At 39.5% G+C, this 16,391-nt stretch overlaps 5 protein-coding genes and 3 non-coding genes across 8 annotated transcripts in view; 7 read left to right on the top strand and 1 right to left on the bottom strand.

Annotated features, from left to right (window-relative positions):
- The window catches only part of CBG26815, a gene marked incomplete at both ends in the record, with an annotated part of 1,071 nt that extends 477 nt beyond the window's left edge, over positions 1-594 (top strand). Inside the window, one exon of the mRNA XM_045236216.1 lies at positions 120-594. Within this exon, the coding sequence (XP_045099724.1) occupies positions 120-594 (475 nt within the window). The remainder of the gene's footprint in view (positions 1-119) is intronic.
- A 263-nt stretch (positions 595-857) lies between these two features.
- CBG26814 lies at positions 858-3,659 on the top strand (the record flags this gene model as incomplete). The annotated part of the gene is made up of 2 exons (XM_045236215.1): positions 858-1,062; positions 3,280-3,659. 2 exons carry the CDS (start codon positions 858-860, stop codon positions 3,657-3,659), a joined length of 585 nt encoding a protein of 194 aa, XP_045099723.1.
- Positions 3,660-4,755: 1,096 nt separating this feature from the next.
- On the top strand, positions 4,756-4,827 carry CBG28747. The gene has a single exon. It is a non-coding gene (tRNA).
- A 615-nt stretch (positions 4,828-5,442) lies between these two features.
- Positions 5,443-10,829, top strand: CBG15598 (the record flags this gene model as incomplete). Its single annotated transcript, XM_002648761.1, has 14 exons — positions 5,443-5,503; positions 5,549-5,582; positions 5,635-5,717; positions 5,949-6,273; positions 6,965-7,126; positions 7,174-7,269; positions 7,319-7,431; positions 7,488-7,621; positions 8,383-8,605; positions 8,649-8,761; positions 8,995-9,219; positions 9,609-9,775; positions 9,822-9,927; positions 10,608-10,829. The coding sequence occupies 14 exons, from the start codon at positions 5,443-5,445 to the stop codon at positions 10,827-10,829; spliced, it is 2,064 nt and encodes a 687-aa protein (XP_002648807.1).
- Positions 10,067-10,136, top strand: CBG28721. The gene has a single exon. It is a non-coding gene (tRNA).
- Positions 10,830-11,353: 524 nt separating the features above from the next.
- CBG28247 lies at positions 11,354-11,425 on the top strand. The gene has a single exon. It is a non-coding gene (tRNA).
- Positions 11,426-11,632: 207 nt separating this feature from the next.
- On the bottom strand, positions 11,633-13,307 carry CBG15597 (the record flags this gene model as incomplete). Its single annotated transcript, XM_002648760.2, has 4 exons — positions 11,633-11,854; positions 12,501-12,606; positions 12,657-12,823; positions 13,239-13,307. The coding sequence occupies 4 exons, from the start codon at positions 13,305-13,307 to the stop codon at positions 11,633-11,635; spliced, it is 564 nt and encodes a 187-aa protein (XP_002648806.2).
- A 939-nt stretch (positions 13,308-14,246) lies between these two features.
- Positions 14,247-16,391, top strand: part of CBG15596 — a gene marked incomplete at both ends in the record, with an annotated part of 3,521 nt that continues 1,376 nt past the window's right edge. The window contains 2 exons of the mRNA XM_045236214.1: positions 14,247-15,343; positions 15,502-16,391. The exon at positions 15,502-16,391 is cut by the window's right edge and continues 1,376 nt beyond it. Coding sequence (XP_045095748.1) covers positions 14,247-15,343; positions 15,502-16,391 — 1,987 coding nt within the window. The remainder of the gene's footprint in view (positions 15,344-15,501) is intronic.

Raw genomic sequence — 16,391 nt, 5'->3', positions numbered from 1 at the left:
AGGACCCAGGACCCAGGACCCAGAATCCAGGACCCAGGACCCAGGACCCAGAATCCAGGACCCAGAATCCAGGACCCATTACTGTAGCTTCTTTGGGATTACAGTATCTCTCTTTTCAGACCTCCCAATTCTCAAATTCTGGATCTGGAACGTCGTCTGAAAATCTACTCAAATGCTTTCGAAGAAGAACGCGAGAAAAATGAAAGGCTGCAAAAACTATGCAACTCACAATTGACGAAAATTGAAGAATTGGAAAAGGAGCTTTCAAATTTCAAGGGACATCCTACAGTACCCCTAGTAACCCAGGATCTTCAAAATCTGTCAAAAACTCAGAAGAAAAAGGAGAAGGCGAAACTTCGAAATCAGAAGAAACAAGAAATCCCGGAAGTTTCGAATTCTGGAACTTCTGAAAATTCGCATTCCCCAAAACAAATTATTGAGTATTTTCGAGAAATTGGATTTCTGCAAAATCCAGAAACTTCGAAAATTCCGGATATTGAGAATGAAAGTGATCAAGATTATTTTGCAAGGCTGCATAGTATATGGGCTGGAGAGAATTCTTCAGAAAAATCAGATGGATCAAATCTACAGTAATCCTAAAATAATTTTTTGAAATAAAAAAAAATACTGTTTCAATTTATTGTAACCATTTTTTCTGTATATTCATTTTGCTAACGATCTCAACCATTGTCCTGATCTCAAATTTCCTCAGAATCTCAATTTTTCATAAAATCTCAATAAATATTTTTTTCACATCGAAATTTCCAGTTTTCCAAATCATTTTCAAAGGTTTCCTCACCTTTTCATACCTATTTCCCCATTTTTTTTTCAGAATTTCCAAAAATTGCTGTTTCAGAATGTCTGAAAATCCAAATTTCGAAGAACGTCTTCTGAATTCCTACCGTGATGCTCTCTTCAAATTGAAAGATGAAAATGAGGGACCAGAAAATGTTTGGGGCGATTTGTCCCAAATTTTATTGGAAGCTATTGGGAAGAATCATGAATTGGAGAAGCTGAAAATCGAGTTGAGTTGCAACAGGAGAAAGCAAAGAATTTGGAGATGTGAGTTTGAATTTGAATGAATAACCCCAAAATTTTGAAGTTTATCAACGAAACGCACCAAAAATCGAGTTTCTAGGGCAATTTTGAGCCTAGTTATGCTCATTTGAAGTTTGAAGAGGTGAGAGACGCGGAGAAACGAGACACGCTGCGTCTCTATCCCTGAAACTTCAAATGACCGTAATTCGGCTCGAAAAAAGCGAAAATTCAAAAAATCAGAACCTCTGTTGAATTTTAATGAATTGGTGCAATTTCCAGAGTCAAATTCTATGCAAAAAAAAACATGAATTTTCAGATTTTCGAAATTTCAGAGGTTTCTTAGTTTTAGCTGGTTTCTTTAGTTTGGTCGTGTGTTCTGTGTGAAACTTAAATTCAGCAAATTAGAAGTTGTACAAAAACTTTTAAAATTTTAAACAAATATTTACTGTTTCAACGGGAATTCAAATCATCAGAAGGATTTTGATGTGTCAATTAAAGGAGGCGAGACAGCAAAAATTTCGGGGGACAGTGTTGTGAATGCTTCAAATGATCAAAACTTTGAAAACTAGAAAAACTTGAAATTTTGCTACGAAACCCGCTAAGAATCAATTTTCTAGTTCAATTTTGAGCCAAGTTATAGCCATTTCAAGTTTTCGGCCAGAGATGCAGTGTGTCTCGTTTGTCTGCGTCTCTGACCTCGCAATTCCAAATGACTATAACTTGACTCAAAAGTGTCCTAGGAGCTTGAATTTTGGCCGGTTTTGTAGGAAATGTTATTTATTTTAAGCACGGATCGATTTATTGGAGGATCAATATCCAGATAAAGTATTTTTGAAACATTAAAGAAGGCGAGACAGCAAAAATTTCGGGGGCAGTTCGGGGGACGAAATCGCGCCGCGCTTATGTAGACTATCGGTCGTCAGGCGCCTTCGCGCCCCTGTAGCTCAGCCGGTAGCGGCGCTGTACCCCTGAGCTGCCTGTCATGAGTTCAACCATTCATGGGGGTTCTCTATGCAAAATATCAGGATAACTTCTTTTTTTTTGGTGTCTGACCTACTTTAACAAAAATCTAGAGTTTGCGTCTTAATGGTCAAAACACTACTCAAAAAGACTTCCAATGACCATAATTCTGCACAAAATTAAGCTATAAACTTGATTTTAAATGTGTTTTGTTGGAATTTCAAAGTCAATTTTCTTAATGTATGTTTGAAACTTGTTTGAGACCAAATTCAAGCTTCAAGGACAATTTTGAGCTGGGTTATGATTATTTGAAGTTTCGGGTAAGAGTCGCAGTGTGTCTCGTTTCTCTGCGTCTCTCATCTTTAAATTTGACCTAGAAAAAAAAATCGATTTTGAAAAATTACTCATCAACAGAATTTTTCGAAAATGAGAAAAAAATAGCTGTTTCAAAATTTGGTCACCCTTTTCAAGTATTTCATTGGCAATGTTTGAGTTAAGTGTAGACACAATTAAAAAAAAGAGAATATCCAGAAAAGGAAACTCAGAATTGTTTCACTGTTTCAGCTAAATTTCGAACAATCTTTCGATTCAGTAGATTCCGATAAATTTTGATGGTTCCTTTGTGTTGTATATTTTTCATAATTTTAAGAGGTTTTAGACCTAGTGGAATCTTTTTTTTTTTTAGAGGTTCGAAAAAAAAGAACTAAAAATCAAGTTCCTAGGGCTATTTTGAGGCGAGTTCTGGTCATTCGAAGTTTTTCGAGGTGAGAGACGCAGAGAAACGAGACACACTGCACCTCATCTCGGAACTTCAAATGACCGTAACTCGTCTCGAAATTGAGCTAGAAAATAGATTTTTGATGATAAATGCATTCCGATCCTAGTTTGATTAAGAACCGGAAATTCAAGTTTTTAGAACAATTCAAGAAAAAATAAAACTTTTAGAATTTTTTCACTGTTTCGCGAAATTTCGAATAATCGAAAAATATGGTAAATTTCGATGGTTTTCTGAAAATCCTTTTCAAAAATCCAAAAAAATTACGCTAAAAATCTAGCTTCTAGCTCGATTTTAAGCCGAGTTAAGGCCATTTGTAGTTTTAGGGTTAGTGACGCAGTGTGTCTCGTTTCTCTGCGTCTCTCACCCGAACAACTTTAATTGGCCATAACTCTGCTCAAAATTGAGCTAGAAACTCGGTTTTTAGTGCGTTTTGTTGGAAACCTGATCTCAAATTAAAAAAATATGTGTCCCAAAAAATCTAAAACTTCAGAACATTCCGGTAGTTTTTGGAATTTCAACTATTTTTTTTTGTATGTTTTCCAGAACCGGCTCTCTTGAAAATCAAATTCAACTTGAGGGTGCTCAAATCGCCGATTTGCTCAACATCCTCCAATCCAATCACTCTTATCAGGAGAATTTGAAATTGAAGGATAAAATCAGCGAGTTGGAAATTGATCTGGAATGGTACAAGGAGAAGGATGAGTACAGAAACATTGAGGGGGCAATTGAGAAGTTGAAATTGGAGGGACCAGAGGACAAAAGTGACAAAAAGGATGATGAATCTGAAGATTCTTGGACATCTTGGGAAGATGAAGAGAAATCGAAAAGTGGAGATAGTTTTAGTGATATGGATGATATTAAGGGATATGGAATATTCGATTAGATTGAAGGTAAACATTTTTTAATTCAGCTTCTGAATGAAAGTTCCAACAAAACCCACCAAAAATCAAGTTTCTGCGACGATTTTTAGCCGAATTATGGTCATTTGAAGTTTGAAGAGGCGAGAGACGCAGAGAAACGAGACACGCTGCGTCTCTCGCCCTAAAACTTCGAATGCCCATAACTCGGCTCAAAATGGAGCTAGAAAGTTGGTTTTTAGTGCGTTTTGTTGAAAATTTGATTTCAAATTATTTTTTGAAGAACATCGTTTTCCATGATTTTCCATGTTTTTCAAACTTGTTAGTGTCACCGAAAAATATCTAAACTTACTTACAGAACGCACGAAAAATCACGTTTCTAGCTCAATTTTGAACCAAGTTAGGGACAATTAAAGTTTCGCAGGTGAGAGACGCAGAGAAACGAGACACGCTGCGTCTCTCGCCCTAAAACTTCGAATGCCCATAATTCGGCTCAAAATAAACCTAGAAAGCTGGTTTTTTTTTCTGCGTTCTGCTTGAATTTTGACTTGAATTCAGAAAAACATTTTTTTTTCAAAATGTTTTCTTTGTTTTAACAAAAATTCAAAAAATCAGAACGTTGATTGAATTTGAGTGCGCTTTGGAAGTTCAAACCAATTGAAAAAATGAGCTCTTGAAATGTATGAAATTTCAGATAAGAATCATATTCTTTTTTAAAAAATTGCTGTGTCAAAAATTTTATTTTTAGAATTGAGATCTCAATAATTTTAGTGCTTTATGCATGCATTCATTTTCCAGATCTTCCGGCTATTCTCATTTTCTTCATTCAAAGTTGTAAAACTGTAATTAAAAAGATAAAATCGTTTAGTTTTCTTTTTTCCATATTCTTGTTAATTTTTCCAATTATTTTCTCAGGGATTTTTTTATGTATTTTTTGTCATTTTTTCGTTTAATCCATTCAATAAAAGTTTTTTTTTCTGTTTCAAAAAATGAGTATCATACTAAAAGTTTAATATAAAATCAATGAATTCAAAGTTTTTTTTCATTTTCTGTGCGCCCTCTCCCGTCGACCACAACTCTCCTCCCCCTTCCTATTCGCCTTGCCGTCTCTTTTCCTTCCGTGACTGCTTGGCGCAATGGTAGCGCGTTCGACTCCAGATCGAAAGGTTGGGCGTTCGATCCGCTCAGTGGTCAAAGTCTTTTTTCTTTTTTGTTTTTGTGTGTGGGCGCTTGAAAAACGTTTTTGACAATCTAAAAATGGTTTTTTGCACATTTTGAAGAATTTCCGAATTTCTGAATTTCGGAATTTCGGAATTTCCGAATTTCTGCATTTCTGCATTTCTGAATTTCTGAATTTCTAAATTTCTGAATTTCTGAATTTCTGAATTTCTGAATTTCTGAATTTCCAAATTTCCAAATTTCTGAATTTCGGAATTTCTGAATTTCTGATTTTCTGATTTTCTAAATTTCTGAATTTCTGAATTTCCGAATTTCTGAATTCCCGAATTTCTGAATTTCTGAATTTCTGAATTTCTGAATTTCTGAATTTCTGAATTTCTGAATTTCCGAATTTCTGAATTTCTGAATTTCTGAATTTCTGAATTTCCGATTTTCTGATTTTTTGAATTTCTGAATTTCTGAATTTTCTGAATTTTCGCGCCAAAAAATTCAAAATTTAAAAAAATCTATATTTTTCACGTGAAAATTTTTGCCGCCAGCTTCTGTGTCAGCACTTACCACATCTTGAAATTTGGCAAAAATCTGAAATCCGGAAAATTAAAATTCTGAAATTTTCTGAAAAGTCCAAAAATGTGGCTCGCCAATGAAGAAAAAAAGTGCTTGCTATTCGAATATGAACATGAAAAGTGTAGTAAGTTCGCTCTATCGAGAATTTAGCAATAAAGCGCTTTTCCAGAACCATCTGGCAAATCAAGGAGATTTGTGAATGCGTAAGTTTTTCTGAAAATCCAAAATATTGAAAAAAAAATCTGAAAATTCCAGAAACCGTCTTTTCTACACACTTTTCATTGTTTCTGTTCTAGTTTTTATTGGGTTGTATGCAGCGATCTCTTGGCATGATAAAGGTGAGAGGCACACGCGACGCAGCCGCGACGCACTAGTCAAAACTCAAAATTAAGCTAGCCTAGCCATGTTTAGGCTCTTTTTGAAGCTCTCAATTAGATAAATTTGAATTCGGCTATAAGTTAGTTTTAAAATAAGGATAAACTCGACTAGGCTAGCTTAAAAGTGGATTTTGGCTAGTTCCGTCAGACGCGTTGCGGTTGCGTTGCTGTTCAAAAATTTCAAAATTTTAGGGTTAAACAACTACTTCTCTACAGTTAATGATTCGAAATCAATCACCGATCAAGAAAATTCTACAAAATCGGATTCAGGAATTTCTGGAAATTCGACTATAATTCCGAATTTAACAACATCAGAATCTATCTCAACCACTCAAATTCCATTCAAAGATGATTGCTCAGTGCCAGTTTTTGATCCATGGGATGAAACTGTGAAGCCATTTCTGACAGATACAGATTTCACGAAAAATTGTGACCGAACATGGAAACCGTATACAGAATTGAAGAATGGCACATGGATAATCGTTCAGGAGAAGCCAGGAATGAATTGTAAAGCTAGGTGAGTAAAATATTTGAATTCGAGAGATTGATAGCTTCAAAATGAGCCTAAACAAGACTAGGCTAGCTTAGTTTTGGAGTTTGGCGAATTTCGTTTGCTGCGTCGCGGTCGCGTTGCGTGCGTTGGATGTGTTTGCGCTCATTTTGAAGCCGTGGATCTATATTTTTGAGATTTTTGCATACTTAGTGGTTTTTAGAATGTTTTCAGTTTTAAAATGAGTCCTCATACGCATAAGTTTGTCTGTACGCAACGCAACCGCGACGCACCCAACAGAACTTGTCAGACTTTAATTTTGAGCTAGTCTATTTGTGTTTGGACTCATTTTGAAGCTCTGAGTCTGGATTTTTAGAGTTTTTCATATTTTAAAGCTATTCAAAATGAGTCCCCATGCAAATTGGTCCGTCAACACGCAACGCAACTTCGACGCATTCAACGTAACTCGTCAACATTCAAATTTGAGCTGGCATAGTCGTGTTTAGGATCCTTTTTAAGGCTCTAAACTGTACAAAATCGGATTTATCCATGCGTCAGCTTCAAAATGAGCCTAAACACGACTATGTTCCCTCGACACGCAACGCAACCGCGACGCACCCAACGGAATTTGCCAGAATTCAAAATTAAGCAAGCTTAGTCGTGTTTGAGCTCATTTTGAAGCTCTCAACCTCTATTTTTCAAAAAATAAGTTTTTCAGATGCCATCACTTCCCTGATCTCACCTCATCCGTCAAAATCTCTGATTGGTTCGAACCAGGGCCCACGGATTGCGAATTTTTGGAAGCTGCGTGTTGGGAAAAAGGTTTTTTTAGTGAGAAAGAGGTCTATGGATATATTCATACACAAATTCCGCCCTCAAAGTAAGTGTAAAAGGTTTGGAAAATCTGAAAATTCGAAAAAAGTTTAGGCGCGAAAAGATGGAAAAGCCGAAAATTCGAAAATCCGAGAATCCCGATGTTTTTGTGTTCATCCTAGATTCAATCACACCTCATTCAGCTAAACGGTGAGATTTCTGAATTTTAAGATTTTCGAAATTCCAGAAAATGTTCCAGATCCCTTCCCAAGACCCTTGAACACTTCAAATCCAAACATCAGGCCGTCGATTTTCCGTTTTTGAGTCAAGTGGGAGTGAGAAGTCAAATGAACGCTTTCGCACTGTTTTTCGGTTTGTCCCAATGCGCTCTATTGATAACGAAATTCAAAAAAAATTGATTTTTTTAGGAAAACAAGTGGAAGCTGGTACAATTAAAGGCGGAAAACCATTGGAAGCGGATTGGGCTGAAGAGGAGTACTGTAAGAAATATTTGGATGATAAGCCCAATATTTTCCGGGATTTTGGAGAAGCTGGGTATACGGTAGGTTGAAATTAAGGGAGAAATGAGAATAAGGAAGTTGGTGGCTTTAGAATGAGCCTAAGCACGACTATGCTAGCTCAAATTTGAGTAATGGCAAGTTCCGTTGGATGCGTCGCGGTTGCATTGCGTGTCAAGAAGTGTTCGGGCTCGTTTTGAAGTTTTAGACATCTAGTAAAACATGCAACATGCAAAAATTCAAAAATCTCAAGTTTAGGCCTTCAAAATGAGCCTAAACACGACTATGCTAGCTCAAATTTGAATGTTGACGAGTTACGTTGAATGCGTCGCGGTTGCGTTGCGTGCTGACATACCAATTTGTACTGGGACTCATCTTGAAGCTTGGGACATTTTAAATAGCTTTTTAACTATTAAAAAATCTGAAAAATCCAGACACAGAGCTTCAGAATGAGCCTAAACACGACTATTCAAAACTCAAGCTAGAATGAGTTCTCTTGTATGCGTTGCGGTCGCGTTGCGTGTCTCGGGGTGTTTACACTCATTTGGAAGCTTTGAACGTCTACTAGATTATAAAATGAGTAAAAATATGAAACTCTCTTTCGAGCTTCAAAATGAGTCTAAACTATCTTAAATTGGAGATATGCTATCTTAAATTGGAGCTATGATGAATTCCCTTGCGTGCGTCGCGGTTGCTAGGGGTGTTATGCTGATTTTGAAGCTCGAAAAACGCCACATTCAAATTTCACTTTTTCGATGCTTAGGAACAGATCCATGCAAGACTAAGCTGACATTTAAAATTTCAGACTGTCCACATTGACGACTGGTACCTCCAGACCCTCACATATAACCCGGTTTGCTTAGGCTTTGAACATTACTATACAAATCACACCTTCTATCCGTTTACCTATATTAATGAAGTTTCTGGAATCAAGAAAACCAAGGATAGCTTAAAAGGAAGCGATTTGTGTCGAGAGTCTTATCACGGAGCAATCGATTATTTCGATCAGTTCGCTGAGGCTTATTCAGGTTACTGTAGTTTTCGTGAAGGCGGGAAATTTGAATTTTTCAGATCGCCCGATGTTTGCTCTCCAGTGGTTTGTCATGTTGGGACATGAGAAATTAACCTGGGCAAAAAGAGGAGATGATTCGATATTGGCATGGTTTGAGAGGAATTTTGAATTGGTATGCTAACTTTCGAGCGATGTAGCTTGAAAACTAGAAAAGCTAGAGAGAAAAAATCAACTATGTAGTTGTGTAAAATATTATAAACTACATGTTTGTCTCTTGCAACTTTTTTCTAACTAGCCTAGTTTTTGAGTTATGCGCCTTTAAGTTTTATGTGGATGTGACGCAGAGACGCCAGACGCTCTAGCTTCTCTGCGTCTCTTATCTCTAATTTTTCTAAAAATTTTCAGTTTGACAACGCCTTTGTGATCATAACATCAGACCACGGATTCCGTGCTGGGTCTTCGGATTACTATCAAACGGAAATTGGAGCATTTGAGAAGCATAATCCGTTTTTACAAATTTCGGTTCCCAAGAAATATCGGGATAATGGAATTTTGGAGGTTATGAAAGAGAATGCACAACGATTGCAAACTCATTATGATACAAGAGCAACGATTTTGGATATTTTGAAGGTAGGTGAGATAGTATGAAGAGTAAGGAGAGGGTAGAGAAGCCAGAGAGTCTGCGTCTATCACCTAAACTTTGATGAGGTATATCTCGAGAACCACTGACGCTATCAAAAAGGTGTTCACTAATAAAGTATGAAACATTTAATGTTTTAAATTTTTGTAGTTGATAACTTTTTGATAGCTACTATAGTTTTGGAGATATAAACGCGAGAACAAAAATGCGCCAGAGCTACACTGTCAGCTTTCAACTTTAGCCGCCTATATCTCACAAACCAAAAAAGTGATCAAAAATTTGTCAACTAATAAGATGTGTAACATTTTGCGCTTTACATTTTTCAATTAACAACTTTTTGATAGCAATTTTATTTTCCAAGTTACAACTCATTTTCCAGTACCAACCCTCCTTTAACTTCACCGGCCGTTCCACCCTAAAAATCTCTGACGAAAAAGGCAACTCCTATCTTCGTCACCAACCAAACTTCCCTAGAAACTGTGAACATTTACCAATTCCTCAGCAGTACTGTATCTGTAAATCAAAGTCTACGGATATGATGAATGTGTAAGGACATCTGCATATACAGATATACAGGATGAAATTTTTTCAGGGACGGACTGGCCGACCGTTTTGGTAACGCTCTTTTGAAACATATAGAAGATGAATTGGTCAGATTGAATTTGACTTCTTTGTGTCACTCATTTAAAGTTACAGAAGTGAGTGTTTTTTTTTAATTTTCAAATTTTCTCTGCGCTCTCTCGATCACCACCACTCTCTTCCCCCTTCCTATACGCCTTGCGGCATCCTCTCTCAGTGTGACTGCTTGACGTGCTTTTTTGAGTTATGCGCCTTTAAGTTTTATGTGCAATGGTAGCGCGTTCGACTCCATATCGAAAGGTTGGGCGTTCGATCCGCTCAGTGGTCAAAGTCTTTTTTGTTTTTATATGTGGACCCCTAAAAAGCATACTTGTAATCTGGGCCTTCGCGGTCCCTGCCATAACTTCTTTCAGAATCAATTTTCTCTGCAATCTAACTCAATCCAGGTATGATAGAGCTCCACGAGTACTACAGAACGGTATCATTTGAAATACGGTATCTTGTCTATGAACAGAGTTACAGAGCAAAAGGAACAAAAAAAAGCAGCGGGCCCTGCGAGAAAAGTCACTTTATGATCTGTAACTTTGTTCATAGATAAGATACAGTATTCCAAATAATACCGTTTTGTAGTACTCGTGGAGCGCTATCATATTTGATTTAGTTGGTTTGTAAATATAGATTCTGAAAGAAATTATGGCAGGGCCCGGCAAAGGCCCGGATTACAAGTATGCTAAAAAGTCTTTTGGGACCATTTTTGACCTTCGGAGACCCTTTTCATCATTTTTACATAACTTTTCAGGTCGTTTCACTCGATCTACATGGCGACAGCATTGGTTCCAATGCCATGTACCATATTTCTGTGAAGACCAATCTTCCAGCACACTTTGATGCGGTTATCACAGAGGATAAGGAAACAGGAAAAATGGAATTTAAGGAAATTGAAAGATTGGATCGATACGGGACAACTGCCGACTGCTCAGCACCTATTAATTTTACTTCTCTTTGTTATTGTAAAAATTGATTGGTTTCTAGGGGAAAAGGGGTTTCAATAAAGTTTTTGATTGGAAAATTTGCAAACCAAGAAGTTCTGGAAAAATCGGAAAAATTGGAACCATAAATAACCAGAATATCATATCAAAACCGAAGAGAGAAGACCAAAAACGAGCCCAGCCATATTTTTGTTTAGGATCATTATTTTTGAACCAAATAAAATGGACATAATAGAAAGTCTCAAGAGCTACAAAATGATACTATTCGAATTGCTGTATCTGGTCTATGAATAAAGTTACAAGCCATAAAACCACGGGATTAAAATTTTTTCTGAATTTTTTTCCTTTTTTTGGCTTTTTAAACAACATTTTAGAATGCAAACCTAGAAAAAAATCCTTGAACAATTCTAGAAACTTTAAATGTTATATTATTTGAATTCTTATTTTTTTGGTCCATTTCAGATTTTCTAAATTTCCCCCTTTCTCTGCGCCCTCTCCCGTCGACCCCCACTCTCCTCCCCTTTCCTATACGTCATCCAAACTCTTATTCTCCTGTGACTGCTTGGCGCAATGGTAGCGCGTTCGACTCCAGATCGAAAGGTTGGGCGTTCGATCCGCTCAGTGGTCAAAGTCTTTTTTCTTTTTTGTTTTTGTGTGTGGACCACTGGAAAGTGGTTTTTTTTGCAATTTTAGGGCTTCATACTGTTTACAATTGAAAATACGGTCTTCTATTAAAAGTGTTTTTTGCAGTTCAACGGTCAAAAAGGGGTCCTTCAGGTTCTAAACTTTATTAATTCTAATATATACAAGAACACAAAAACAATAATATTAATCATCATTTCCTACAATAACAAAGCGGAGTGAATCGAATCGGTTTCGAGCAGTCTGCAGTGTCCTTATACTTATCCAGCCTTGTAATTCCTCCGAATTCCAAATTCTTCGTTTTCTTATCTTCTGTGATAAGCGTCTCAAAGTGTGCTGCATGTTTAGTCTTCACAGATATATCATAGGTGGATTTAGAGGTGGATTTAGAGATGTGGAGGTCCAAAACGGTTACCTAAAAAATTTTTGATTTTGAAAAAATCAATAAAATTGTTTCAAATGTTTTGTTCTGTGCGAAAGCCCTGTAAATTTCAGTTAAAGCTTACAAGGAATCAATTTTTCTAGCTCAATTTTGAGCCGAGTTATGGGCATTCAAAGTTTCGCAGGTGAGAGACGCAGAGAAACGAGACACACTGCGTCTCTAGCCTCCTAACTTCAAATAGCCATAACTCTGCTTAAAATCGTCGTAAAACGCTGATTTTCATACAGTTTTGTTGGAAATTTGATTTCAAATTTTTGGATTGAATTTTGAACATTTTGAAAAAACTTTTTTTTTCGAGGATTCTTAATTTTTTGAACCATTTTAGAGTCACAAAAATATTCCAAAATTTGCATACATGTAAATTTTAGTTAAAGCTTACAAAAAATCAAGTCCCTAGCTCAATTTTGAACCAAGTTATAGTCATTCGAAGTTTCACAGGTGAGAGACGCAGAGAAACGACACACACTGCGTCTCTAACCTCCTAACTCCAAAGGCACATAACTCGGCTCAAAATGAAGCTAAAAACTTGGTTTTTGGTTTGTTTTGTTTGAATTTCAAATTGAATTCAGGAAAGTAAACGTTTTTCTCTGGAAAAATCCAATAGAGCGCACTTTCTTACCTTCTCAACTTCAAACTTATGACACAACGAGGTTAGATTCCATCCATCAAGTTTTCCATGTACATAATCTATTAAACTTTTCGACAAACGCTCAATCAGCTTTTTACTGTAAAAACATCAATTTCTCTGTTGATCCAGATGTCCATAATCACTTACTCTTTCAGCATACTTGTCGTGTTCGATTGACAAATACAGTATTGCTCAGGAATTGGCAAAGTTTCACAGTTTCGAGGGGTACTTGGCTGGTGACGAAGATAGGAGTTGCCTTTTTCGCCAGGAATTTGGAGGGTGGAACGGTCGGTGAAGTTAGAGGAGGGTTGGTACTGGAAAATGGGTTGTAACTTGGAAACTGAAAATGCTATCAAAAAGTAGTTAACTGCAAAACTATAGAACGCAAAATTTTACACATTTTAGTAGTGGACAACTTTTTGATAACGTTATTGGTTCTTGAGATACAGGCGTCCAAAGTTTAAGAACCCGTTTGATGGTCCGTCGATCATCTGTCGGCAGCCGACCGCTTAACTCAGCGGTGCACCTCTTTCAAGCGTTTTTATCTCAAAAACTGAACAAGCTATCAAAAAGTTGTCAATAACAAAAATGTAGAGCTTAAAATTTCACCCATTTTGTTAGTTATTAACTTTTTGATAGCTTTTTTCCTTCTCGAGATATAGCTGCCCAAATAGACGCAGTCACTTTCGCTTCTCTGCCCTCTCCCCCTTTCCATACTCTCTCGCTTACCTTCAAAATATCCAAAATAGTTGCTCTCGTATCATAATGACTCTGTAACCTTCCTGCATTTTCTCTCATAACCTCTAAAATTCCATTATTCCTATATTTCTTGGGAACCGATATCGTCAAAAATGGATTAATCTTTTCTAACGCCCCAATTGGCGTGTTGAAGAATTGCTGAGATCCTAACCGGAATCCATGGTCAGCCAGGAAAATCACAAACGCGTTGTCGAGCTGAAAAAGATAGGAAATTCAATTTGAGACAAGTTATCCGTTTACAACTTTTCTCTAGCTACTGTAGTTTTTGAGATATGCGCCTTTAAAGTGGGCACTCACTTTTGAGGCACCCTCAGATGTGTCTTTTTTCAAAGACGCATATCTTCAAAACTACAGTATGTAGAAAAAAGTTGTCAACTACAAAAATGTGTAAAATTAAATTTCATACAAATTACCAATAAAGAATTGTATTTTAGCTACTCTAGTTTTTGAGATATGCGCCGTAAAATGTTCAAAATTCAATGTTACACATTTTTAGGCTCTATATGACTTTTGATTGAAGTTTGTAGGAATCTTTAAAAACCATTTTTGCCAAAGCAAAAAAAAAACAAAAAAGGAAAATCACAGACGGGGGATCGAACCAAAAACTCTAGGCTTGATGACCAACAGTGTACACCACTAGACCAACTGTGCACATTTGATAACAAGGAGAGAATGCAATCATAATACAAGACACGTGTGAAAACAATTTGTTTCTCATTTTTAAAAATCAAAAAAAATATTTGAAGAAAAAATTCACGTTTCGTAAAAAACTTTTTTTTTCAAAAAGTGAAAAAATAGAGCAAAAAGATAAGAATCTCCCTGAATTTTTCGTATATAAGGAATGAGAAAAACAGTGAGAGTCGTCAGTTCCCGGATGGGAACTGGTATCCAGCTGGAAAGAGCTTTAGCTCTCGGAGCTCCGGCTGCTCAGGGATCCGGACCTGAAGCTCTAGGAGCCGGAGTACTGGGTCCTGGGTCATGGGTCCTGAAGTCGTTGGAACTGGAGCTATTGACGGTATCGGAGCTGGTGGAGATGGAATCGGAGCTGGTGGAGATGGAATCGGAGCTGGTGGAGGCGGAATCGGAGCTGGTGGAGGCGGAATCGGAGCTGGTGGAGATGGAATCGGAGCTGGTGGAGGCGGAATCGGAGCTGGTGGAGGCGGAATCGGAGCTGGTGGAGATGGAATCAGAGCTGGTGGAGGCGGAATCGGAGCTGGTGGAGATGGAATCGGAGCTGGTGGAGGCGGAATCGGAGCTGGTGGAGGCGGAATCGGAGCTGGTGGAGATGGAATCGGAGCTGGTGGAGGCGGAATCGGAGCTGGTGGAGGCGGAATCGGAGCTGGTGGAGATGGAATCGGAGCTGGTGGAGATGGAATCGGAGCTGGTGGAGGCGGAATCGGAGCTGGTGGAGATGGAATCGGAGCTGGTGGAGATGGAATCGGAGCTGGTGGAGATGGAATCGGAGCTGCTGGGGATGGATTCGAAGCTGGTAGAAATAGAATCGGAGCTGGTGAAGATGGATTCGGAGCTGATGAAGATGGATTCGGAGCTGATGAAGATGGAATCGGAGCTGGTGGAGGCGGAATCGGAGCTGGTGGAGGCGGAATCGGAGCTAGTGGAGATGGATTCGAAGCTGGTGGAGGTGGAATCGGAGCTGGTGGAGGCGGAATCGGAGCTGGTGGAGATGGATTCGGAGCTGGTGGAGATGGATTCGGAGCTGCTGGGGATGGATTCGGAGCTGCTGGGGATGGATTCGAAGCTGCTGGGGATGGATTCGGAGCTGCTGGGGATGGATTCGAAGCTGGTAGAAATAGAATCGGAGCTGGTGAAGATGGATTCGGAGCTGATGAAGATGGATTCGGAGCTGATGAAGATGGAATCGGAGCTGGTGGAGGCGGAATCGGAGCTGGTGGAGGCGGAATCGGAGCTAGTGGAGATGGATTCGAAGCTGGTGGAGGTGGAATCGGAGCTGGTGGAGGCGGAATCGGAGCTGGTGGAGATGGATTCGGAGTGGTGGAGATGGATTCGAAGCTGCTGGGGATGGATTCGGAGCTGCTGGGGATGGATTCGAAGCTGCTGGGGATGGATTCGGAGCTGCTGGGGATGGATTCGAAGCTGCTGGGGATGGATTCGGAGCTGCTGGGGATGGATTCGAAGCTGCTGGGGATGGATTCGAAGCTGCTGGGGATGGATTCGGAGCTGCTGGGGATGGATTCGGAGCTGGTAGAAATAGAATCGGAGCTGGTGAAGATGGATTCGGAGCTGATGAAGATGGATTCGGAGCTGATGAAGATGGAATCGGAGCTGATGAAGATGGAATCGGAGCTGGTGGAGGCGGAATCGGAGCTAGTGGAGATGGATTCGAAGCTGGTGGAGGTGGAATCGGAGCTGGTGGAGGCGGAATCGGAGCTGGTGGAGATGGAATCGGAGCTGGTGGAGATGGAATCGGAGCTGGTGGAGATGGATTCGAAGCTGCTGGGGATGGATTCGAAGCTGCTGGGGATGGATTCGGAGCTGCTGGGGATGGATTCGAAGCTGCTGGGGATGGATTCGGAGCTGCTGGGGATGGATTCGAAGCTGCTGGGGATGGATTCGGAGCTGCTGGGGATGGATTCGAAGCTGCTGGGGATGGATTCGAAGCTGCTGGGGATGGATTCGGAGCTGGTGGAGATGGAATCGGAGCTGGTGAAGATGGATTCGGAGCTGATGAAGATGGAATCGGAGCTGGTGGAGGCGGAATCGGAGCTGGTGGAGATGGAATCGGAGCTGGTGGAGATGGAATCGGAGCTGGTGGAGATGGATTCGAAGCTGCTGGGGATGGATTCGGAGCTGCTGGGGATGGATTCGAAGCTGCTGGGGATGGATTCGGAGCTGCTGGGGATGGATTCGAAGCTGCTGGGGATGGATTCGAAGCTGCTGGGGATGGATTCGGAGCTGGTAGAAATAGAATCGGAGCTGGTGAAGATGGATTCGGAGCTGATGAAGATGGATTCGGAGCTGATGAAGATGGAATCGGAGCTGGTGGAGGCGGAATCGGAGCTGGTGGAGGCGGAATCGGAGCTAGTGGAGATGGATTCGAAGCTGGTGGAGGTGGAATCGGAGCTGGTGGAGGCGGAATCGGAG

This window comes from Caenorhabditis briggsae, assembly GCF_000004555.2.
Source record: "Caenorhabditis briggsae complete genome, chrIV, whole genome shotgun sequence".
Classification (NCBI taxonomy): Eukaryota; Metazoa; Nematoda; class Chromadorea; order Rhabditida; family Rhabditidae; genus Caenorhabditis; species Caenorhabditis briggsae.
The sequence above is the reverse complement of the archived record's forward strand: the minus strand, read 5'-3'. Positions and strand labels throughout refer to the sequence as shown.